Genomic DNA, 25,258 nt, shown 5'->3' on the forward strand with positions numbered 1-25,258 from the left:
TGGCCTCCCTGTCACTTGGAAACAGGGACAACACAGGGCAGAAGAGAAGCTTGTCTCTTTCAGACCATATTGAAATCACTGAGTTTATTAAGGATTTACATCAGCATAAATGAGACCAGTTTGTCCCTGTAACCCTTTGGTCTGGGCCAGTATCCATCCCAATCACCCTTCAACCACACCCTCACGCAAGTCAAAAAGCAGCAGGTTAAAGATGTGGTTACTGGCCCAGGCGTGGGCACTTGCCTGCATGGTCCTGGCACCATCACCTGGTGCACTCACTGGTCCCAGAGACGTGTGTTAAAACAGAGAGGCAATTAATGAGCACAGAGCTCCGGTCAATTAGAGAGCAAAAGAAATGTAGGGTCTTTCCTTTGAAAGTAAAATCCTGAGCTTGTCCAGAGGGCTGGCAAAAGGCCAAGGAAATTCAGGAAGAAATAAAATTTTAAGAGAGATCTATTCTGCTGGAGGCAGATGACAAGGTGGCTAAGAGCATTGTCCCTATGGCCAGCCCCACGCTGTGCTGTCACCCATCTCTGCCTGCGCCTGGTGACAGCAAGAGACATGGGCTGGTGGCAGCTCCTGCCAAAGCCCAGCCTGGAGTCCCGGCCAGGCCGCACCCCCAGCCGCTTTCTCTCGGCAAACCTTGGAAAGCCACAGAGCCGGCTGACAGCCTGCCAGGGCACCGCTGACGCTCTAACGGGGCTCCCGCCGTGAGCACCATGGGCTGGGGCTGAGCCCAGCCGCGTGGCAGGACACCGGTTTGGGAATCCCCACACCGAGAATTAGAGCCTGAAATGGCAGCACATGTCGGCCAGCGGGATCCCGGACAGCGTGTCCCGGCGAGCCCCACGTCGTCTTGCTTGTGCCAAGGTCTCGGGTCTGTGCCGGGAGCATGGGGCTGGAGATCAGATGCCCAGATTTTGCAAAGCTGCCTGTCTCAGCATCCTCTGCCTCTGTGGGGCAATCCTTTGTGCAGCCCCTAGCAGCTCTACAGTGCATGGACTCTCTGGAGACAATAACAGGGGACCCTGCTGGACACAGCGGTTGTTGTGACTGGGGTGTCCATGGGGCATTCCCAGGCTGCGGGGTCATGTCTCCCCAAACACCTGCTGTCCTGCAGCCAGCTGGGATGTTCGTGCTCTGAGGGGGACCCAAGTGTTGGGAAGGAAACCGTAGAGTCATGAGCCTGAGTCAATGTCTGTGAAGAGGGTTTGGAAGGGAGCTCACCCCCAGGGACCTGGGCAGGTGGCTGTTGACGGGGAAGGGAGGGCATGTTTCGGCCACGCACAGCTCTGCCCATGGCCAGTGGCTGCAGCTGAGCTCTGACAAACTCAGTGCTTGCAATCGGGTGCTGCAGCTGCCCCACATGTCACCTCCTGCCGTCACCCTGGCCATTGCCCCAGCAGCAACTCGACCCCTGTGCGGGATTTCCCAGCCCCTCATCCCCGGTTCATGCCGCTCCTGCGGGACTGGCGAAGGAACCCGGTCCCAACATCCACCAGCTCCCCACCAGCTCCAGTTCCTGGAGCCGGGCAGAACCAGCATCTCCACCGCCCCGTGCTCCTCCCTCTGCGCACTCAGGTGGGTTTTCTGGTTACGAGATTTAACTCAGCACACAGAGACACCCCCACACCAAAAAGTGACACACAAAAAAGTGCCGCCGCCCAGCTAATGAAAGCTCAGAGCAGCAGTCCCACGCCAGCGCTTTGGAAAACGCTCGTGTTTAAAGGAGAGTGGTTTGGGGGGCGGGATAAGCCCGGTTTAGGTGTCCCAGGAGCACAATCCGCCCCGCAGCTCGACCATCAGCGGGGGCGCGGCCATCGCCCACAGAGCCCTCGGAGAGGTTCCCCCCGCAGGCCCGCGGGGGGTGCGTGGGCGGGGATGATGCGGGGCCGCTGCGAGGGATGGAGCGGAGGCTCCAGCGCTCCGGCCGCGATGCTGCAGGAGGGGCGGGGCTGGGGGGGTGGCCCCCCCGCGGGGAGCAGCTGCCCCGCCCCCCAGCCCCGCCCCGCCGCTCCCGCAGCCGCCGCGGCCCCGCGCCCGCCGTGCCCGGGAGGATGGTGGCGGCCCGGGGCGCTGCCCGCCGCGGAGCGCTGCTGCTGCTGCTCGCCGCCCTCGGCACCTGCCGCCTGCGCCTCGCCCGTGCCGGTCAGTGCGTCTCCGTGTCCCCCCGTGTCTGTGTGTCCTTCCTCCCCCGCGGGTGTTCCAGGATCCCAAGGGACCCGCGTGGCCCCTCCCACGGCGACCCCGGTGCGGTTGCTCCCACCATCCCCACCCCCACGCGGGCTCAGCGTCCGTGGGTGCTGAAGCTCGCAGCCCCTGGGCGGGTGAGCGGGTCCCTCCCGGCACCGCGGCCCCCGTGTCCCCTCCAGCCGGCGGCCGGGGCGCTACCGCGGGGGAGGGGCCGCTCCGCATCCTTCTCCCGGGCAGCGCGGTCCGCGCATCCCCACGGCCCCCACGGGTGGGAAATGGCCCGTGGGCCGCCCCCCACGCAGCCCCACAGGGCTTCTCGCAGCCCAGCCAGGCCCCGGATCGCTCCCAGGGCCGGGCAGCGCGGCGCCATCGCCCTCCTGCCCGCAGCTGCAGACACGGCCCTGGCAGCCGGGGGCATCGGCGCAGGGCTGCTCCCCAGCAGCGCTGTGGGGTGGCAGGAGGTGCCCACAGATGTGGGGCCTGATCTTGGAGCGGGGAGAGAGCAGGGATTTGCGGGACCAGCCCTACACATCTTTATTATGGGGAAAAAGCCAACAAAGAACCCCAAAGCAAACACAGCTGCTGAGGTGACCAAGCCATGTCAGGGGGCCGCCGGGAGGCTGGGCCAGGCTGGGGTGCCCCGTTTGCTCACCTGCCTGGAGCCGCTCCCTCGAGGGGAGCAGCAGCAGCATCATTGCGCCATGGGGCTGAACTGGTGACGGAGGCATTTCTCCTCTCTCCTGGGGCAGAAAAAATGCATGGCTTTCATTTCCCTCCCAGCAGCACCACCTTTGGACTTCTTTCTGTTTTTTTAAGGGTTGTTTAGGGGGTTTAGGGTTTGTTATTATTTTGGGGTTTTTCTTTTTGGTTGTTTTTTTTTTAGTTTTGGGGTCTAAATTACTGCCTTTCCCCTCCTGGTGGGTCTGACACTGGATGGGCACTGTGGACCCTCGCTCTGTGCCCGCTGCTGGGGTGCGCGGGGCTACCATGGGCATAAACACCACCCTTCCAAAAACCCCAGCCAGCCTTGGGCATTCCTGCCCACAGCAAAACTGGGGGCTCCCCCCTCTGCCCGTGCAGGGTCTGGGGTGCCCTGCCGGCGGCACAGCCTGTCTCGGGCAGGTGCTTTCTGCCCCGCTGCCTGCTTCAGCCAGGGAGGCCTCCTGGCTCTCAGCATTGTTTGGAGATCTCATATTGTTCTGCCTGCTCTGGCTCGCCGGAGGGGGGACGCCGGGCAGGCAGCAGCTGAGAGCCGGGGACGGTGCTGCCGGCTTTGTGGCAGGGCAAGAAGGTGCAGTATTTTTTTAAATTTCCCAAAGGTTCAAAACATCCGTGTGTTTCTGTGCCAGGGGCTGGAGGCGGAGGTGGAGGTGCTCCTGCACTCTCCCTCTTCCCATGTGTCCAGGCCAGCGTGGCCTGGCCAGGGGTACCAGTGACACAGGCTGGGATGGGAAGAAGGAAATCCGGGTGGCTCTGATGCAGCCACTGGTGATCCGGCATAATCTCCGCTGCCTCAGAATTTAAGAGATTGAGGGGGATAAGCTGGCCTGGCAGTGCTGCTGGGGTGGGACCGCTCGAGGGGCTGCTGTTGTGGGAGGGGGGCAGCAGTCTCCCCAACCCTCTCCCTTCCCAGCCCCAGGGGGCTGCTGAAGACCCGGCAAGCGCTGGGGTCCTCGCTCCGCTGGCAGCAGCCTGCTCCAGCAGTTGGGTTATCACACATGCTTGGCACAAGTGAGGTTGGGATGGACGGCTCAACCTCCTTCCCCCAAGCGAAGGCTGGGGATGGTTCCTTTGCACTGTTTCCAACCACGTCGTTGTACTACCTGGAAACGCCAACAGCAGCATCCCAGTGCTGGGAGGTCGGGTTTGTTTGGCACACAGCAGTGGGGGCTCTGGGCTGGCTTCTCCTGGAGGTACCTGGAGGAGCATCCCTGGGGTGCTGGGCAGGGAAAGGAGTCTCTGTCCTGTCCCTGCAGCTGTCCTCCCCCAGCACAGTGGGGCAGGGGAAATATAATTTCCCTTCCTGAGCGGATGGGGCAGAGCTTGGCTTTCTCTGGGGACAGCGGCAAAGTGCAGATGGCAGGGCCGGGGCAGCTCCAGCTCTGGGCAAGCCGGTGAAGCTGCTCCTGGCCAGGCGAGAGCCAGGTGAGAAGGTCCCAGCCCACCATACCTGCATCCTCCTGCCTCTGCAGGAGCTTCAGCAAAGCTTGTTCAGACAGGGGCTGGCATCTCGTCCTCCCCATCTTCATCTGCCGGTGCTGCAACCCAGAGGCCCTTGCAATAGGTGGCATCTCCCGGACGCAGCCAGCACATGGCACAGTGACATCCTTGTCTTGCCAAGGGCCTGGTCGAGCTGTTGAAGGGCAGCAGCTGGCTCTGGAGGTGGCGCAGTCAGTGGTTTAGTTTTGGCAGGTGCTCCTCAGTTGTTGTGGGTTTTTTTCCCCACGTGTCTCTATCCAGCGCATCCAGCTTCAGGCAGAAATGCTTCCTCACCTTGTTTTCTGGCTGCATTTCCTGGACCATTAGTGGGAGCTGGACTTCTCACCCCTCTTGAGTAATTTGATTGCCAGCTTTCATATATTATTATTATTATAAACAAACAAAAAAAATTTTCCAAATGGGATAACAGGCAAGAACCTCTTTTTTTAATAAGCCTGAAAACCACGGCCCTGCTGCCACAGCCAGCACTTTGTGTCAGACACACCCGGAGAAGCTGTTCAGCAAAAACGGAGTGGTCCTTTCCAGTCCAAGTGACCCATTTGGCCACGTGTGACCTGCCGGCTCCTCGCTGCCTTTCCTCCTCACGCTGCTGCTCAGGGATGCAGGTGGGAGTGCAGATGCTGGTGCTGATGATGGCTGCCCCAGCTCTGTGCTGGTGCAGAGACTTCTCAAGGTCCAGAGCTGGGCATGGCAAGGCTGGAGCTGTCCCCATGGAGTCCTCATGGCTTGGTCTGTGGTGGGATTGTCCTCTCTTGGCTTTTTAATTTGCCTGCTTTGCAACTGTCACGCTGGGGAGGGAGCTGCGGTGGGGTTGGGGGGCAGCGGGCCGACCTTGGGGACCATCTTCCCAAGCACCGAAGCTGGGACACCTCCCAGTCCCTCTTGGGAGCATCTTGGCGATGCTGGTGCTGTGCCCCGGCACTTGCCGTGAACAGGCTGCCCTGCAGAGCTGCCCAGGGCTCTGCCCACGGGTGAGCAGGGCGTCTCCGAGCCCCCTGACATCACGCTGGTCAATCTGGGGAAACTAGATATTTCCAGCCTTGGCATTTTCTTGAGGTGCAGAGAAGGTTGTGTGAGTCCCCTTGGTGGTGCTGGGCAATGGTCCTGCCCGATGGCGTGCAGCCCCCCGTCCCTTTGAGCCCCCACAGCTGCTGCACGTTGGGGTGTCCTTTGCCACACCAGTGCCAACCAGGCATTTCCCACACAGCAGCCGGGGTGCCGAGTTTAGTTTTCTGTGCGATTTTTATTCTTGGAGTTAAAGTTCCCCCTTGTGTTCTCTGGGGTTGTGTTTGTTGGGCTGGTTCCTACCATGAGAAAAGAGCCCTCGTGGGTACGTGAGGTGTGGGGAAACTGGGGATGCGGTGCATGAGCATCCCGTGGGGCTCTGGGCAGGGCTCTGTCCACAGGCGTGGGGAGGGGAATGGGTGGAAAGAGTCCCCTGATCTCCATCATCCTAGTTCCGGACATGGTCAGCATCAAGGAAGAGTTTATGGTTTATGGAAGAGAGGTGCTGCAGTTTGCTGGGGACCCACGAACGCGTGTGCCCCAGCCGTGCCCTCTGGCCTCTGGTGAGGATAGAGCTGGATCCTGAGGTGTAGGAAATAGGGTCCCAAAGCTTGGAAGATGCTGCGGTTACGCTGTGCAGGGTCAGGTCTTTTGGATCTGCAGTTGCCCTGGCTGCTCCTGGTTTGGGGTCTGCAGGTGCTCTGGAGGGTCTGGAGTGGGACCCTGGCCTAACCGCAGGGCTGCACTTTCTGCTGGGGACTCCCTGGGGCCACCGTGGCCCTGAGAAGCCAACCCCTCCCCAGGGTCCTGGGCCCTTCCCACAGTGCAAAGGGAAGACGAGTCCGGGACGTTTGCCTGAGACGGCTGTTCTGGGCCACGGGGGTATTAAGGGAGGAAATCGGCTTAGTGCTGCCGCACGCTTATGGGGGGGTGCTGGGAACAGGAGGGGTGACAGCATGGTGGGGCACTGGGCACAGGGAGGATGGTGGTGCTGGGGACAAGAGGGTTGATAGGTGGTGGGGATGTTGTAGATGGGAAGGGTTATGGAGGTGCCAGGGACAGGAGGGGTGATGGGGTGGCCTCTCCCCAGGTTCAAGGCAGTGGAGACAGGAGCTGCCGTCGGTCCCATCTTTGCATTAATTCCTTGAACACAGTGTCTCAGTGCTTCATCCTAATGGGGGGCTGTGGGTCTGGTCCCAAATGGGTGCAGTGGCTCCCACAGGCCGGCTGACCCCCAAAAAGCCCAGGGCATGGCCCCAGTGCTGCTGCCAGTGCTGGAGCATCTCCCTCCCATGTCTCATGTCTGGGCTTTACTGACCGCCACTGCCACAGGGGTGACCAGAGCATCGAATGGCGGCAGCAGGCCTCTAATTAGCCGCTTCATGAGCTAACGATAATTGCAATGGGAAGAAACTGGCCGTTAAGTGCCTGGAGTGCATTTTGAATTGGAGGAAGGAAGCGCAGACGGAGCAGGTCCCCGTCCCGGCCTCTTCCCGCTCTGGAGCGCTGGGTTGGCAGCTGTCCACCCAACCAGCGCACCCGGTGACACGTGCTGGGGTCTGTCCTGCACCAAGGGAGGCGGGCAAGGCCTTGGCAAGAGGGAGGCTGCACTTTGGCAGGGGGATCCGTTGCTTGAGGCAGGTGACATGAGAGGTGACATGTCAGCTGGCGTGCTGGAGGGGACCGTTGCCTTGTCACGGCACAGGGGTCACCCAGGCTCTTGGCCACTGTCCTCTTCCTGTAGAAAGGGCATGGTGACAGAGGTGGAGGGCAAAAGGAGGGGAAGGCGCCGCTCTTGCTGTGCACCTGTAGCACCCATGGGTGCTGCCTGGGCTCTGCAGAGGAGCGCTCCTGGGGACACTGTGGCTCTCGCGTGCGGGAGGAGCAGCTCTGCCTCGGGGAGCTCATCGTCTCGCATCTGTCAGGGATTATCCCAGTCACCCACTAAGCCGGGAGGGGGGGCAGCCCTGTTAAACTGCCTGTAATGTGGCCCATCCTGCAGCCGTAATTCCTGACTGGAAGGGAGAAGGTTTCCCTGAGCCGGCCGCCTCCTGTGAGGGATAAAAGCCAAAATAAATCTCTGGATCCAGCTGTTTCAGCACCATCTGCAGCCCTTTTCCAGGAGCCCTAGGATGCTGCATTCGTGAGCACCCCTGGGATGCAGCTGTGCATCCTATGGGACCCCCATTTTCTGGGCTTACAGGGGGTGCCCCCATGGGCTCTGCCCCAGCAGGATGTGGTGTCCCGCAGGTCTTTATCGCTGGTGGCAGCTGAGTCAGTGTGGGCGCAGCCTGAGCAGGGTGGGGTGATGTGGCCCCTGCTTTTCCACCTGCTTGTCACCTTGTGTGTCCGTGGGGACATGGGCTGCCTGCCTGGGGTCCCCACTCATGAGCTGTTGGAAAGCCATAAGTGTTGCCCCTTAAAGCCCCCTGGCCCTGGCAATAAGTGCCTGTGCCCCCAAACTCCATCACCTGGCTAGTGGGGCTGGTGGGAGCACCAAGAGCGGTACCAGCTGAGAGCAGGACAGATGGACAGACTCCCCAACCTGAACAAAGCTGCCTGTGCTGGTGCAGCCACCTCCACGCTGCCCAAGGGTGTTCCATCAGCGAAATCGTGCTGGTGCGTGGTTACCAAAGGCTGTAAAATGTCTCCCGGCAGCGTGGGATAGCAGCGAGGTGTGGGAGGGCTTCGGCTTTGCCAAAGAGCATCTGGCCCTGGTGGGCGCAGCGGTGCTTTGCCGAGGAGCTGCAGCTCCGGAGTTTCACTCCCAGCCCAGCACCAGGAGTGAGCAGGAGCTGCTCACAGATGGCCAAGCTGTGCCAGTGCGGCTGTGCCAGCGTGGCTGTGCCAGCCCTTGGCCTGGCAGCTCCTTGGGTGCTCGGCTGGGTGAGGTGGGCTCACAACTCTCGCCTCCCCACCAGCAGCAACGGGTTTGCAGGGCGAGCTCACCCGTGGCTGTGGCTCTGCTGGTCTCACCGGGCAGACCAGGCTCTGTGGGTGCTGTCCTGCTGGTCGGTTGGTGCCAGGAGAGAGCCTGGACGCGAGCCCTTCCCTCCAGGCTGCTCAGGGCTTCAGGCGGGTCTGTGCTTGGAGCAGAGCTGTAAAACCCCCCGCACCGCACGGCACTGCCCGTCCCCTGCGATGCAGCACCGCGAGGGTCTGGCACTGTGCCGCGCTGCCCATCAGGGGGTCAGAGCACCGCAGGGGTGTGAGGAGGGGTCCCTCTCTCCAGTGGAGCTGCCGTGCTGCAAACCCGGCATTGGCACTGTGTGCTGGTGTTGGTACTGTGTGCCCATGTTGGTACTTTGTGCCGGCGTTGGCGCTCTGTGCCCATGCAGGCCAGCCCCACTAACCCACCTGTGGCAGCACTCTGCACTGTGGCCCTGACCACAGCTGTGCTGTCGCATTGTGCCCAGAGCCAAGCCAGTAAAAGAGGAATTTATAAAAGCCCAGCACCTGCCTCCGCCCCAGTGGGTTCTGGGCAGGTATGAAGCCCGTTGGTATTTGCTTGAGCAGAACCTGATAAACAAGACTGAAAGTGGGTGGTTCGAGCTGTGAAGAGCAGCAAGGTGCTTTTCGGCATGGGGTGGCATTGGGGACAGCCTGGGGTCCCTGGTACGGGTGGCTGCACACCCAGCCAGGCTGGGGCTGGTGGTGCAGAGCCAGTGGCAGCTTTGGGCAGGCAGCACCAGCGAAATGGCGTACGGCATCTGGGTTTCCTTTTTTGAATCATTTATTCTATTCCTGAATATCTGAAGCAAAGCATTTGTGGCTGGAGACAGCCCTGGCACCGTGGGGTCACACTGGCACGGCGGGGGGTGCAGCATGTCACCCTCCCGGCCACCGCACGGCCTCTGCGGGGCTGGAGCTGCCCTGAGCAGCTGGAGGGGACAGCGAGCGGGGCTGGAGCTGGCAGCGCCCAGGCTGGGGGAACAGGGGGCTCCCTCAGCTCCGTGCTCCCCTCACCTCCCGCAGGGAAGGTGGCCCTGTCCTCTTCTGCCTCTCGGCTCTGTCCAGTCTCTGCCGGGATCTTGAGCTGCAGTTTCCCAGAGCTGTTTCCATCCCTCTGTCCGGGTGCTGTCTCCCCTTCCCACAGCCCCCATCAGTCAGCTCCTCTTCCCATGGTGTGCCAAATGGGTTGCCAGGGCAGGGATCAGGAGGTTTTTGGGTCAGTTAAGGGGTTTGAGTAGCAATGACACAAAATCCTGCTCCCTTGGCCTGGCAGGACCTCCCTTCTTCCAGCCTGGGATCACTGGAGCAACTTGAGTCTTTGGGGTGCTTGTAGATGGGGTCTGCTCTAAGGTGGAGATGGGCTCTGGGGTGACACTGGCGGTTGGGAAGGTGAATTGTTTGGGGTTGCCGAGGGTTTGGCATCCCTGCATCTCTGGGGAAGCCTGGCTCAGCCCCTCCTGGCCCTCCCTTTCCCTCTTGGCATTGAAACTGGGGGGCAAGGTTCTGGGAGCCAATCGTGACGGCCTCAGGGCTGCAGCAGTCACTGCCCTTGGCGTGGCAGCATCTCCTGTGCCATGCAGCCCCGCACACCGCGCTGCTGGTCCTGCCGGCACAGCGGGGCTCCAGCGGGCAGCGCCTGCCTGTGCTGGGCTCTTAGCAGCAGCCCACAGTGGCGTTTCAATGGGGTGACTGCCCATGGTGGCATTTTCCATCATCATTTGCCATCCTTCCTGGGCGGGGACGCTGCTGATGAGAACGTCCCCTCTGCGGGAGCACGGTGCAGCCGATGTGTTTGAAGGGCAGGCAGGGGGATGCTGCCGGGGGGTCCCTGCAGGGACACCCCTGTCCCCAGCTTCTGGCACAGGCCAGCTGGCACTGTCCCTTGGACCATCTCTGACCTGTCAGCTGGGCCAGACCTCAGCGCCCAGTGTTCTGGCTGAACCTGAAAAGCTGGCAGCTGCGACACGTGTCCCGGTGGCCTTGGGGACGGGAAGCCTGGTGGCACGTGGCCTTTGCCTGAACAAACCTGCTGAAGCAAAAAGCAAACAAACACTTTCAGCTGCAAAGTGCTCTCCAGTGGGCCAACATGTGCCCGTGCTGCTGCGGTAGGGATGATGGGGGGGCCAGGCTGCCTGGCTGTGACTGTGCCGGGTCCTCTGTCCCCAAGAGCAATGTGACGTGGCCAGCGTCCCCCTGCCCCGCTGGGTTGGGTTGATGTTTGTGCTGATCCCCACTCTGCCACCTCTGTGCGCAGGAGGGGTCTCTGTCTGCTGCATTTTCAGGGGCAGGAGCATGGCGGTGACGTGAGCAGCTGCCGGCAGTGGCGAGGCTCCCGCGGGGGCTGCGGAGCGGTGGCAGAGCCGCTGGCCAGGGCCACGGTGCCAGCAGCTGGGCCCAGGACGGGGATTGCTGCTGGAGTCCGGCCCTGCCTGCAGCCCAGCTCCCCTCTGCCTGCGCCCGGGTGCAAGAAGCAGCAGGCAGGGGATGCAGCTGGCTCGGGGAGCCCGGCAGGGCTCACTGTTGGGTCTGTCATCAGTGAGTGTCACTCACAGGCCCAACCATCCAGCCCGGCTTTTCCCGTGTTATTGTGGCCGCTGGCAGTCAAGGCGGTCACTGCCCAGCTCACCCCGAGGACGTGTCCCTGGGCATGGCAGGAGTGGGACTGGGACTTCCGTGTGCCTCAGCCCCACTGCTCACACCTGCTGCTGGGCAGGAGCACTGCCAGGGATGCTGCGGGCAGAGGGAAGTGAGACCTCAGCAGCTGGGCCGTGGGGCAGCGTGTCTGCCTGCCCGGGGCTGGCTCCAGCCCTTCTGAGCCAGGAGCAATGTGCGGAGCCCGGAGAGCCACGGGCAGTGCCAGCCCGCAGCAGAAGCCCCGGGAGGGCAGGCAGGTCCCACAGCCCCCGGCCAGAGGAGGAGGAATGACCTTGGAGTGCAGCTGGTGGAGGCTGCGCTGCCACAGGCCCTGCGCTGCCACTGCGGGCGATGGGCTGTGTACCTGGCCCTGGGCTGCAGCCGAGTGCCGGCGTGCGGAGGTTCAACATGAGAGCGGGGACCCTGGTATCCCCCATGCCTGGCATCGTCCTGTGACTTTTCCGCCAGGGGCCGTCTCACCACCATGCAGGGCTGGATCCCCATGCAGGGCCGGACTGCGCGGCCCCGGGCAGGCAGCACCTCCGTGCCCGTTACTCTGTTGTGGCTGATGCCCAAGAGGCTCTGCCAGCTCATGCCGCTGGCACTGGGGCCTGTCAGCCGCAGGCAGGGTGTGGGTGTTGGCGTTGCCGGTGTAGGGAGCGTAAGCACTCAGACCAGTGCTCAGCATTAATTAATTACGCTCTTACGTTAACTTTTATCTCTCTATCTGCAGCAGTGACACAGCAGGGGCAGTTTCTGCTTTCCCAGCCACCCGGATGTCCTCCTCAGCTTTATTTTTGTTTCTTTTTCACCTGTATGTTTTGGCACGAGTGTTGAAAAACTGCTTTGCCCAGGGCTGTGACTGCCAGCAGCTCCATGCCCTGCCCAGCCATGGCGAGATACCCTCTGTCATTTGGAGGGGTGCAGCGAGCACCCCTATTGCTGGGGCTCTGCTCACCTTGGGGGCTGCCCCAGGTCCCCAGCATGGTTCTCCCTGGGTGGGTCCGTGGGGCTGGGGGTGTTGTGCAGAGCTTCACCCTCTGATAACTCACTTGGGGCTGTGCGTGTGCTCCTCAGAGCTCACACGCTGTGAGTTCCTTCTGTGCACGGGCTGCTCCTGCGTGTCCCCGGCTCACGCTCACGTGCTGTTTGTCTTTCCGTGCTGGCTGCACGGTGTCCCGCTCACCCACTGGCCTTGGGCTCAGCCCTACCTGCAGGAGTCACCCAGCCCTTCCCAGCACTGGCAGCTTGTCCCTGCCCAAAGCCCAGTCCCCAGGGTGGCAGCAGTTGGGACCAGACATGTCCCCGTGACTCCTGGGTGCCGGCAGGCACAGTGCCCAGCATGGCACAGAGGTGCCCACCCTTGCCAGCCCCGCCAAGGAGCAGACACTGGGTTGTGGGGTGGGCTCAAAGAACAGCCCCTACAAAACCACCCACTCTGTGGGGTGCCCACACAGCGATATCTGCTTACTAACGTCGATTGATTACACATGGGGAGCTTAATTAGATCCCTGCCCGCCTGTTTCACTCCTAATCCCAGCCCGTGACAGCTGGGCAAGCACAACTCGTTCCTCAAACAGAGATAACGACCTTTTATAGATTCCAGGCTGGGGTTTATTTAACTGGTTGCTGGGCACCAGCTCAGGGCAGCCTCCCCAGTGCCCCGATGTGGCTCCGAGGGTTGTGTCGGGGTCTCACAATGCTGGGTGTCTTCCCCCCCACCAGTGAACAGCTTTCCAGCACCTGTTTTGGGGACACATGTTTGTGTGGGTCCACTGGTACCCCAGGTCTGGTGTCCCCTCAGCGCCTCTCAGGTGTGTGGTGTGTCCCCACTCTGGGGCTGCCCAGTGCCAAAACCTCCTCCTGGCCCTGGGTGGCCACGTGTTTTGGCTGTTTTGTGGTTTTTAAACAAAGCAGCCCTGAGAGTGAGCCTGGGGCGGGGGAAGCAGGCGGCTGAGTCCAATTTCTGTGTTTAAACACCCGATTATTTTCCCATTAAGCATTAATTCTCCCCCAGCTGCCTGGCCAAACCCTGTGCTGTCCCCAGGGAGCAAACACGGCTCTTGTGGCATGGTGGTCTCTGCCCCCCAACCTCAGCAGATCCCCCAGGCTGCTCTGCCTGTTATGGGGTTTGGCCAATCCCAATTACCCCCTTAATTGCAGCTGCTGAGAAGATCGTGCCCACAAGAGAAACTACTGCAGCAAAGGCAGCTCTGCCCTTCTTTGGCACCAGCAGCCGGAGGGTGATGAATGCCGTGTCCATGGGGTGCAGTGGGGGGGCTCCGGCACAGTCAGGGGCTGTTGGTAGCGGTTGCATCCTCCAGTGAGCAGCTTAAAGGTGAAAAAGGGCTATGCGAAGGGGGATTTGTGGTTGGTGACATCCTGCTCAGTGTCCCCCACGTGTTGTTTTGGGGTGGCGTCCCATTTGGTGCCCTTGCTGGGGCAGCAGAGTTGCCGTGGTGGCCTTGGAGCTTCGTGTCCTGATAGCTCCATCCTGCGCCAGGACTCTCCACCGCACTGTGCCTGGGCACAGCACCAGCTGCCCTGCTCGCCCCGGTCTGCTGCAGGGATGGGGATGCTCAGGAAAACTCCCAAAGTTGGGGTGCCCCTTTTTGGAGGGGTGCTCTGTGATGTGCCAGGGATGTCCCTGCTGCCGTGTCCCCCAGGGCACAGGGACGGGCAGATGGCGGGCACTTTGCTCACGGTGTTGGCGTGGGTGGGCGAGGGCAGGCAGGGACGGGGACAGCTCGGGGAGCGTGGGACGGTGCTGGGAGCAGCTCCTGCCGTGAGTCATCGCCGGGCCGGGGGCGGCCAGGCCTGGCCGTGCTCCCGGTGTGGGCCCCGGCCGTGCTCTCCTGCCTGCGCCTGCCTGCGGGAATCATGTGGGCACGGCCATGCCTGCGAGGTGAAGAGCAGGGCCAGGGCAGCTGTGTGCTGCACCCCACCCAGCTGTGCACCTCATCCAGCTGTGACCACCACCCAGCTGTGTGCCCCCATCCAGCTGTGCCAGCCCAGGACCCTGGCACATTGAGCGGAACCTGGGTCCGCACTGCCACCAGCTGGTGAGGGAGGGATGTCTGTGCTCGTCCGGTGGCAAGCATTGTCACTGTCCCTGGCAGCGGCTCCTGCTACTGTCACTGGAAGCTGGGACCCTAGAGGGTCCCTGCAGCCCCACGCTGCAGGTGAGACCTGTGCACCAGCCCTGCTGGCACCGGCCTTGTCCTGGCTGGTCGTGGTTCCTCTCTCCATTTCCAAATGTGGTTTGTCACCATCACCGGTCTCAGGATTCAGCTTTGAGTTGGCCCCAGGGACTTTGCACCCCCAGGAGGTCACACTGGCCAGAGCCAGGCTGGGGGAGGCCCAGGGCTGCTCACGAGCGTGTTGGCTCCGGATGAGGTCAGAGTGTGAGGGCCTTGTGCCTGTACCCGGGTACCAGAGAGGTCCCCAGCTCTGACATGGAAACAAGATGCCCTGTAAATCCACGTGGGAGGTTTGGGCTGTGGCGTGACACCAGGGAGGGTGCGTCCCTCCGCTTTGCCCTGCTACGATGCCAAAGGGATGAAAACCGAAGCAGCTGCTGTCTGTGATGACTTATCCCAGGGCGATGACGCTTTTCAGGGGGTTGGTTTGGGTTTGGTGTTTTTTGTTTGTTTGTTTGACAGCTACCACGCGATTGTCCGTTTGATGGTTGGATTTCAGCTGCCACCCTGCTCAGCCACTGCCTGCCTGGTGCATGCAGGGCTGGAGACCCTGGCTCCTGCCAGATCTGCAGGACTCTGGGTGTCCTGCAGCACTCTGGGGTTTGGGGACGGTGACATGCTAGGGCTCATGGTGTCCTGCAGGATGGCAGTACCCTAGGACTTGAGGTGTCCTTGGGACGGTGGCATCCTGAGACTTGTGGTCCTGTGCAGGAGGATGGACATTGCCTGCTCTGCCCTGCAGGTGGCAAACAGCCTTCCGCAGGTCATAAAATCATAGAATATCTCAAGTTGGAAGGGACTCATACGGATTATCAAAGCCAACTCTCAGGTGATTAGAACCTGTGCTTAATTGCAGTCAGTAAGGGCTTTGTGAAGGCAAAGAGGGGCTGAGGGGCAGCTCTGGTGAAACACACCTGCACCCGCTAACTGTGGTGGGACCTGCCCTCTGCAAACGGGGCTGGGGTGGCTGGGCCCCACGCCAAGAGGCTGCAGGCAGACCCAGGACTGTGTTTGACCCTTCTCCTCCTCCTGACCTGTGTTCTCCTGTCCCTGCAGCAGCTTCGTGTCCGCGGAGCCTGGACTGTGCCCTGCAGCGCCGGGAGTTCTGCCCGCCGGGGTCGGGCGCCTGCGGGCCCTGCCTGGCCTCCTACCAGGAGGATGACCATGGGCGATGTGTCCAGAAGCAGCTCTCACCCAGTGGTATGTGCACCCACCCTGCTGCGGCCTCTTCTGCAACCCCCTCCCAGCAAACCTGACCCACACCTCTGCAGCTCCAGGAGGTCCCATGCCTTGGAGCAGCTCCCTGCCCTTGCAGCTCCCTTGCTCCCCATCCCCTGGCTTCTCCTCTCCGTGGCAGCTGTATCCCTGTGGGGACGGCAGCTCTGTTCCCTCTCACCCAAGCCTCAGCTCTCCCCAGCTGTGGGGTGGTTTTGGGGCTGGTGGGAAGCACGTGGGCCTGACCCCACTCCTCGTGCATCATCCTGCAGCCACACCGGTGACTGTGTGTACTGCTGCGCCCTGCCAGCACCCAGGAGTGTCAGAGCCTGGCACGGGAGGGTGCCTGGGTGGCTGCTGGGGTGCTCTGGGGTCTGTCTGGGGTGGGAGCTTTTCACAGGAGAGGATGTGGCTGCACAGAGCCCCAAGTGTTGCAGAGCAGGGCATGGAGCCATGACCCGTGCAGACCCTGTGGCCGAGGCAAATGGGTGCCCACGGCCTTGCTGTCCCATGGCTGAGCCATGCCGGTGTTTCGGATTTCAATACCTGGTTCCATCGGTTCGAGACACTGAGCTGTGCTTTGGAGGTGCCATCTCCTTCTCTGGCGGTGTCCAGCATCCACACTGGGAGGGTTTGAGTGAACAGCACAGCCTGGCCCAAGGGCACCGAGGGCTGCAACCGGTGTCATCCCGGCTCCTTTCTGAGGGAGCTGTGGGGCTGTGGCAGCCGGGGAGCTGCGCTGTTCCAGTGGGACAGACGGGCAGAGCCTGTGGTCACCCGTGTCACCCCTCACAGGGCTGCGCCGCCCCATGCTGCGGTGGGTGGAGGAGTGATCAGCTGGTGCTGGGAGCCAGGCATGGGCATATTTTAGGGTGGCCCTCAACTCTTCGTGAGGTTTGGAAAGCTGTAGACAGAGCTGTTTCTCTGCACCCCCCTTGTGGTTTTTCTGGCAGATTCAACCAGAATTAAGACTGTAATTATGGCTCCACCCAATTATTTTTGCTTTAACTAAAGTGGAGCGGCCTCTGGATGTGGGGAAGGAACCGGGACCCAACCGTGCCCTCACACACTGGGGGTTTCCCCTGGGACCACCTGGGTGCAGGGTGGGGGCTCTTGAGCGCCTCTGGACCTCCCCCTGCTCCAATGGGCATCGACCAGCATCTTCCTCCAGCCCGCTCCTCTGCCCGCTCGTTGCTCCTGCTGCCCCCAGAACCCTCTCGCTGTTTTTTCACCAATGGGCAGAGCCCGTGGTCCCTCCTGGCACCCTGCAGCATTGCCAGGCCGCAGCACAGCAGCAGCCCCCAGCACAGCCCCTCGCCCCCACCCCAAGGCCTGGGGAGCTCCTGGGTGGCTTGTCCCATGGCAGGCAGTGTGGGCGGGAGCACAAGCACTGGCCACAGCAGGACCCAGAGAGGCAGCTCCCCTCGACCCGAGCTGCTGCCTGTGTGGAGGCTTCTCCGGGTTTTTGGGAGGGTTGCTTTGTGTTCTGGTTCCCATGTCTTGAGCATGACTGGGTGTCCCATGGGGTGCAGCCAGAGCTGCCCTTTGCCTGTGACTCAGCCTGTGCTCTGCAGCTGGTGGGCACATGGGGATGGCAGAGCCATCATGCCCTTGGTGCCATCAGCTTCCTGGCAGGAGGATCCCCTTGTAAATCAGAGGGGAGACCCCCAAAGCGGGTTCTGCACAGCCCTTCGGCTGTTAGAGCGGCCACGCTGTGCTGGAATGGGGACAATGGCTGGGGGGTCAAGACGGGATGGAACAGGGTTGGAGTCCAGGCTTGGTGTTCAGCAGCGAGCAGGGGTCCAAGGGGCAGATGCCCTCTGAGCTGGCTTCTACATCCACGGGTACCGAACAGCTTTAAGAGTTTCGGGCTTTTTTAATGTGAAATCTTGGGAGCAAATTCCCCTTTCAGAAAGGCTGCACATACGCTGGCATCTCCATAGCAACCCCGCTCAGTGCCGGCTTCGGCAGGGAGACGTGGCCATGGTAGCATCTTCGCCTGGCTTCAGCAGAGAGATACAGGGCCACAGTAACATCCTCAGAGAGGATGCCAGGAGGATGGAGACCATCCCAGGGTCTCTCCCAGCCCCTTCCTGTTGTCTCAAGCAATGCCACCAGCTTTTGGCAGCAAAAGTGTGGGTCCAGGGGGAAAAAAAAAAGTGGATCCCCTCCCAAATCCTCTATTTTTGCATGCTGAGGAATGGTAGCATCCCGAGGATGCCCAGCTCCTTTTAACAGCGAGGCACTGTTTTTCTCGACAGGAGCTGTACCTGGTCTGGCAGCAGCACCCAGCTGCCTGCTGCAACCGGGGGAGCCTGCGAGGACACAGAGGGGCTGCGATTGCTGCATTTGGGGAGGGATGCAATGCAAACGGGGGCTGGCACAGCTCAAGGAAGCCTAACCCTTTAAAGGGCTGCCCACGCGGCTCTGCTGCTCTGTGCGTGGGCAGCCCCTTTAAAGGGTTAGGCATCCTTGAGCCGCTTGCGACTGCCAGTGACGCTGAGCCTGGGATCCCGGCTGCCGTGCTGTCCCCGCAATTGGTTGCAGCTCTTGGCAGGAGCGTGGGCAGGAGCTGGGGCTCCTCTCCTCCAGCGTACTCGTGCAGACAGGCACTGAGAGCAGCTTTTTGGGGTGTAAAGTGGCAGTTCGGGGCCTTAGGAGGGCAATGCACGTGAGTGGAGTCCTCCTGCCATTGGTGACGGCGTGCGTGGGTGTCTCGACGTACCCGGCGCAGCACCAGCACAGAGGTGAGACGGGATGTGCGGGACCTCGGGACGTGGTGCATCCCGCAGCCGCACTGCCCTGCCTGCGCAGGGCTCCGAGCCCCGGAACGCGGCCAGCACCACGGTGCTGCGTGCCGTTGGAACGTGCCGCGATGGATTTGAGGGATGTGGTTTGGGATGATGGGTCCCACCCCTGCTCCCGCTTGTTCTCGCCAGCACGGAGCCAGGGCTGAGTGCCAGGGGGCTGTGGGAAGCGCTTTGGGAAGAGGAGAAGAGGGGGTCCTGGCTTCTGGACCTGGGGGTTCCCCCTCCCCGCTTGCTGTGCTGCCAGCAGCCAGGAGGGCATCAGCCATCCTGGGGCAGGACTATAGAAATAAGTGGATTCGTAGGAATTTTGTGCCCTCTTGTGGAGACTGTCACCATCAGGCTTTCTCCACCTGCAGCAGAAGCCACATATGTCCCTTCTTGCTCCCTGCTGTCCCCAAACCCATTGTGGTTAACTGGCAAGACCCCTGTGTGCGTGGAAGGCTTGAGCACTGGAGACCGTGGGGAGGGAAAAACTCCAAGAGGGTGCAGGGGGACGAGGGGCTGGGCTGCTGGGTGCCAGCCTGGCCGTGCCCTCCCTGCTGCAGGCAGGTGCTGGGACCTGCCATGAGAGGGCAGCCGTGCCCTCTGCGAGCCCTGCAAGCCCTGAGCATGCCCTCTGCATACCCTGCATGCCCTGTGCATACCTTGTGCATGCTTTGTGCATACCCTGCATGCCTTGTGCATGGCCTGCTGCACCCTGTGAGCCTTCTGCATGCCTTGTGCATGCCCTGCTGCACCCTGTGCATGCCCTGTGCGTGCACCGTGTTCTCGTGCGTGCCTGGCTGTGCCCTGCGAGCCCTCTGCATACCTTGCATGCACCCTGTGCCTGCCCAGCATTCCCAACTCCCTGCAGCAGGCTGGGAGGTCTCTGGGAGCACCCCCATCTCTGCTTCTCTTGCAGCAAGAGCCAGGGCCTGGGGCAGCCAGGCAGGAATTGGGGGCTCAGCCCCAGCCCCCTGTTCCCTGAGCTGATGCTTCAGCTGCCGTGGTGCCCGGCAGGGACGGGCCATCAGTGCCAGGCGGCTCCTGCCCCCGAACGTTGTGGGGTGGCAGATATCACGGCACTGCGGAACATCTCAGCTGCCAAACAGAACAGAGGTGTGGGGGTTTTAGCCACTGGAAGGAAACGTGGCAATGAAGCTGGTTAATGCAGGTGAGCAGGTGGCCCAGGTGCTGCTGGCCAAATGGCACAGCTGCCTCACGGTTCCTCGAGAGGCTTGCAGCTGCTCTCACTAGTTTTCCAGCTTTTTTTCCCTTTTCCAGACACCTCACGTTCATCCTCCTGAAGCATTTGCTGTTGCAGTTGCATCCGCTCAAGGCTGATGGGTGTGGGGCAGAGATGGGCTGTACCCACAGGGGCCGCCTGGATCCCTCAGGCCTGACGTGACACCTGGGCACAGACTGGGCCGGCACCACGACACCTGAGGTGCACAGCCCCAAACCTGGCACTACGTGGCCATAGCGCTGCTTTGCAAACCATTTTGGGGACGGAAATAACAGGGTGCAAAGAGACAGGGAAACATGGAGTGCACGGGATGTGTGCGGCACTCCAGCTCCTCCCAAGGACAGGAGGTTGGGGGTTCTGGGGAGATGGGGACACAAGGCTGGGTACCTTGGCTCTTCATGCACTTGTTTAAAGCAAATGTCTCCTTTTAAACAGTTTTTGGCTTGTGTGGCTCTGAGTCACAGGTGACTGAACGGCTTTTGTGCCCAGCTCAGGAGGGAATTGGGGTTTGTTTCCAAACATTGGGAATGAGGACAGATTCCAGAGGAACTGTAATTGTTATAACCTTGAATTATCCAGGAACCAAGCTGTCAGCGCCACCTCGCCTTTGTATGTCTTGATTTACCCTGCAGGGCTTCCCGCTGGGAACAGCCTGAGTGTGGCAGCGCGGGGGCTGAGGGAGCGGGGATGGATACAGGGACTCTCCTGTCTCCTGCCTTTGAAGTTGAGTTTAATCCTGTTAAAAGCAGAGGAGTGAGCGGCAGAGCTTGGCTCTGCTCGGCAAGCCTGGGGACAGCAGCTCCATTCTTGTCCCATACTGTCACCCTGGGGGTGAGCACCCCCGGGCCGGGGTGCGGGTGCCCGTGCCCATTCAGGTGTCCCTTGCCTGCTGTCGAAATGGCCCCCTGCCCATCGTGGGTCTGCGGTTCACCCTGCCAGAGGCTGCGGGGCAGCGGTGGCTTCTCCCCTGGTCCAGCTTGTGTCCCTCCTCGATCAGGGCAGTTGTGTGGCCCCAGCGGTGGGGACACTGGCAGTCCTGGTGCTGGCAGCCTGCCTGCTCCCACGGGGCTCTGCACGACCCACTGGCTCTGGCACAGAGGCAGCCGTGGCCACTGCTGCTCATGCAGCCTCCAATGTTTGTGGGGTGAAAAGCATCCGTCTCGGATTTGGGACCACCAGGGCGGTGGGACCCCAAACTGCCCACATCTGCTCGTGCTGGGACATGAGCCCCCTCGGGGGTGGACGCTGGGTCCGGTGCCGGGCTGGGCACACAGCCGTGTCCCTGGGTGCCCGTCTGACACCCGCTCTCTCCTGACGCAGGGAGGACGTCTGTTCACAACCTGGAGAAACAAATCGATTTTCTGGCGGACATGCTGGCCAGGCAAGAGGCTCCTCGTGCCCACCCGCTGCGGGATGGTAAGCCCAGGAGTAAGTGCCCGCTCCCTGGTTCCCACCGCTCTCTGCAGCGGTGCCAGAAACCCATTGGCAGCCAGACCCTGCACCCCCGGCTGGTTCGCCCTCTGGAGCTGCACGGACATTCTCTGCTCACAGCTCTGCCTTCTCCCGTAGCCACCCTGGTCCCCAGCGGCAGCAGACAGCGCATGGCCAGCGGGCTGAGAGAGGGGCTTCTGCAGCGGGGTCCTGCCAGCAGCCAGGCCTCTGCCACCCTCCCCACCTCCACCACCCCTGCGGGCCAGAAGCACCCGGTGGAGGTGTCCCCTGTCCCTTCAAATGACGACATGGTGCTCGGTGAGACCCCAGGGACAGGCAGCTCGTGGGAGGGGGTTTCAGATCCTCATCAGGAAAGCGTGGGCTGGTGGCACCATGCTACCAGGCTCAGCCGCTGTCCCTCTGTGTGTCCCCCACCTCTGCAGGGCTGATCGTGGTGTGCACGCTGGCCGGGATCTCGGCGTTGATCGTGGCTGTGGTCTGCTGGTGCAGGTGAGCCGGGCGCTGCTGGTGCCAGCTGGTCCCTCAGCATCCTTGTGCCCACGGGAGCTTGTTCCTGTGCTTCCTGGCTGTCTGGTGGGGTTTGGAGGAGAGGCAATAGCCGCCCTTCCCAGTCCTGCTGCAGATGTGCCACAGCCACTGGGGTACGGCATCAGCTGACCGGGGCTGGAGGATGGCAGTGGGACCCCCTGTGCCAGGCACAAGCCGTGACTCCTGGTTTGGACATCACTGGGTGCTGACACCCCGGGATGTTGGTGCCTTGTTCCCAGGCTCTGTGGGATGGAGGTGGCCATGATGAGGTCCCTGCGCACAGGCAGGGCCACCTGGTCTGGACATGCCACCCATCATGGGTGTCATCACAGGGAATGGGGATGTGGGTGCAAGGGCTGAGCCCCCCGGCAGGTCACTGGCTCCTATATGGAGTCGTCTGCTCCTTATGACCTCTCTCCTCTCCCCGATCAGGCTGCAGAAGGAGGTCAAGCTGGCACAGAAAGCAGACTACTTGGCACAGCGAGCAGCCAGCCCCCTGCCCTATGACAAGATCTCGGTAAGGTGCCCGTGTCCCTCCCTGCAGGGGGTTTGGTGCTGGGTTCAGGCGTGTTCTCTGCTTGAGGGGATTTCAGCCTGGCGGGGGACGCTCCAGCCAGGCTGGGGGGCTCTGCAGCCCAGCCCCACCGCTGTCCTTGCTCTCTCCACAGCCCGGGGACAAGACGCTGGCTCAGAGCGCCCAGATGTACCACTACCAGCACCAAAAGCAGCAGATGCTCTCCATGGAGAAGTAGGCAGCCCTGGGAGCAGAGAGCAGATGCAGTTACTCATCTGTGCTCTGCCATTAACTGGGGTGCTGTTAATCATCCCTCTGGGCTTCACGCCCTGTCTGCATTTTCTCTCCCTAGGCATAAAGAAGAGCCCAAGCTGCCAGACTCAGCATCATCCGATGAGGAGAATGAAGATGGTGACTTCACTGTGTACGAGTGCCCCGGGCTGGCTCCGGTACGGCGGGCACAGGGCGGCTGGGGGTGCGGGACAGGATCTGACACATGGCTGGGATGTGCAGTTCCTTACACGGAGCCTTTTCAACATGTCCCTCATCAAGCCCTGAGATGATGTAACCCCTGTGCTTCCCCGTGTACCCTGGCCAGGTCCCACTGGCTCTCCGGTGGGCAGGAGTGGGTGCCCTGGCCTGGGTGTCCCGGCATGTGGCTTCTTACCGGAGTGCGCTGCCCCGGGAGCAGAGAGCAGAGCAGCCCTTGTCAGACTCAACCTGCCACCCCTGCCATGCCAGGGACATGGTGACCTCGGCTCTTGGGCACCAGGACTGGGGAGCTTGTCCTGCTGCCTCCCCAGCACCTGTGACCCTTCAGAGCCAGGGGGGACTCTGGTGGCTGGCAGAGGACCCCGGGGAAGGGCAGCTCCTAACAGCCCTGGGTACAAAGAGCACAAAGAGACCCGAAAGGAACCTTTCACATGGTAATGGCTGCGGAGCCCGGCCATCAGGGCCTAGATTAAGGGTCATCATTAGGTCTTTACAGGCCCATTAAAGGGCACTTGATGGCAGGCAGGCAGTCTGGGCAAGGAGCCCCAATTCCTGCCAGCCAGGCTGGGGGTTGCTGTGCTGGAGTCCCCAGCCAGGCTGTGGGGTCCCATTCCCATCCTGCACCATGGGTCTGAGGCGCCATCATCCCATCCCAGCGTCCTCAGCCACTCCTGCAGGGAGGCAGCGCCTTTCCAGGGGTGATGGCAGGGTCCTGGTATGTGTCACCCCAGCGCACAAGGCCCCCCCTCCTCCCTGCCGGGCTGGGGTTCAGGCTCAAACCCTCTGGGACAGGGCGGCTCAACCCCCAGCTGGTTTCTGACCTCCTGCCTTTTCCTTCCCACCATCCCCGCTCCCTCTGCTGCCTCAGACCGGAGAAATGGAAGTGAGGAACCCGCTGTTTGATGACTCCTCCTTACACCCCTCCAACCCCAAGTCGCAGCAGTAACACCCCTCCTGTCCTCCGCACGAGCTCGCTACGGACTGTACGCCCAACGCCGAAGCCCGGTGGGACGGCCACGCCAGAGGGGCACCCGCGGCCAGGCCGAGGGGCACAGACCCCGCTCTGCCAGACTGTTTGACGCCTGCCCAATAAACACCCACTAACAGCTATGGGAGGGGGGGATCGCCCCCATTTCCAGCATCCTTGTCCTCTTTGCTGCTGTGATCGCGTCCCTGCCTTGCCCTTCGCTCGTGCCAGCCCCGTGGAGGGGCAGCCACCGCCTTGGCGCAGGAACTGGGGAGGCTGCAGTGCTGTCTCGTATTTGGCTTTGCGGAGGGGCTGCTACCCTGGCTGCTGCTGGGCTGATGTGACAGCAGCTGGGAAAGGGCTGGAGTGGGGGCCAGAGCGTGGGAGAGGGGCCAAGGGGTCCAGGTGTGCTCGTGGCTGCAGGGGAAGGCATCAGGGCTGCCAGGCTGCCCAGAGCCCCTCTCTCGGGCATGGGGACTTTCCCCAGAGCAGGTGATGTCATAGAATGTTGTGAGTTGGAAGGGACCCACAAGGATCATCAAGTCCAGCTCCTGTCCCTGCACAGGACACCCCACAGTTCACACCGTGTCTGAGGGCAATATGGGTAAAGGCTGGGATGCCTGGCCTGCCCCTCTTCCCCAGCAGCCCCCAGCTCTGTGAGCCGAGGGCGGGAGCGGGCTCAGGCGTCGCTCCCGGGGATGCACCTTCAGACACTCGGCCAGGAGCCCTGCCCTGCCCTGCCCTGCTCGCCCTGGCCCCTGCACCTCCTCCATCCCCTTCTGGGGTGTTGGGCCTCGGTGGCCCCAGGGCACTGACAGTCCCAGTGCCACTGTGGCCTGGGACCCCGTGCCGGGCTGTGCGGGCAGAGGATTCCTCAGGAAGCCCTGGGTACCAGCTGGGCTCCCCCGCTAGGCCTTCATGGGGTGAAAGCTCAGAAAAGCCTCAGGGTTTTGGTTTTAAGCCTGTGTGGCCATGGGGGAGGAAGGAGCAAGACTGGTGGAGGCTCAGGAGGCCAGGAGGGGTGGCCAAGCTGTGGGGGCTTCGCTGTGCTGCTGCTCTGCCCCATGGAGCCCATGCCCTTTGTAGCATCCCGGTGGAGCCCACCCCAGCACTTTTCCAGGTATCCCTCCGTGGCAGGGGACAGTCCCCCTGCACATCCATCCCAGGCACCTCCCAGGCTCCAGACATGCCCTCCACCCTGCCGCTGCCCACGTCTGCGTCCGGGCTCACCAGTGCCCACCGACAAGCCCTTGCTCGGAGCCCAGCACTGTTCCCCAAAGCCTTCCCGGTGCATTGGCTGTGACCACTCCAGTGCAAGGCCTGCGATGAGTTGTGGGTGGGTTTTTACAGATGTGGCTTCATGTCCAGACCCTGATGTGGACTTTGACGGCCACAGGTGATATTTTGCACACAGGTGGCGTCTTGCACGGGGATGACCTTTTGTGCACGGGTGGCCTCTTGCACGCATGGGAGCCGTTGCACGCATGGGAGCCGTTGCACGCTCAAGAGTTGCTGCAGGTGCAGGCAGGCACGGGCAGGGCAGGCAGCAGCAGGGCCCCGCGCCAGCGGGTGCTGTGGGGTGGGACTGGACCCAGCGGGGTGGCTGGCAGAGCCTTTCCCTCCACAGCCCCTTTCCCTACTCCCTCACCCACGGGCTGCCGCCCTTCTCCCCATGCACCTTGCTGTTGTACAGACTGTAGTTCTTTTAAAAGGAGATTTTATTAAACAACCGTGTTTGAGACCCATGCGAGTGTGTGGTGTGGGGCCAGCTCCCTCCTGCAGGTCCTCGGCTCAGGGTGCTCCTCTCGGGAGCAGGGTGGGATGGGGGAGAGGGAGGGAGGATGCTGGGGG

At 61.9% G+C, this 25,258-nt stretch overlaps 1 protein-coding gene across 1 annotated transcript; it reads left to right on the plus strand.

The window, feature by feature from the left end:
• The first annotated feature begins 1,985 nt into the window (after positions 1 to 1,985).
• On the plus strand, positions 1,986 to 25,148 carry NPDC1 (neural proliferation, differentiation and control 1). The gene is given in 10 exon segments (XM_065036222.1): positions 1,986 to 2,148; positions 15,261 to 15,404; positions 20,775 to 20,882; positions 21,024 to 21,203; positions 21,329 to 21,395; positions 21,867 to 22,020; positions 22,023 to 22,071; positions 22,074 to 22,182; positions 22,301 to 22,397; positions 23,309 to 25,148. Coding segments are annotated over 10 exon segments (1,077 nt in total). The 5' UTR covers positions 1,986 to 2,057; the 3' UTR covers positions 23,387 to 25,148.
• The last annotated feature ends 110 nt before the right edge of the window (positions 25,149 to 25,258 follow it).

This window comes from Columba livia, chromosome 19 (assembly GCF_036013475.1).
Source record: "Columba livia isolate bColLiv1 breed racing homer chromosome 19, bColLiv1.pat.W.v2, whole genome shotgun sequence".
Classification (NCBI taxonomy): Eukaryota; Metazoa; Chordata; class Aves; order Columbiformes; family Columbidae; genus Columba; species Columba livia.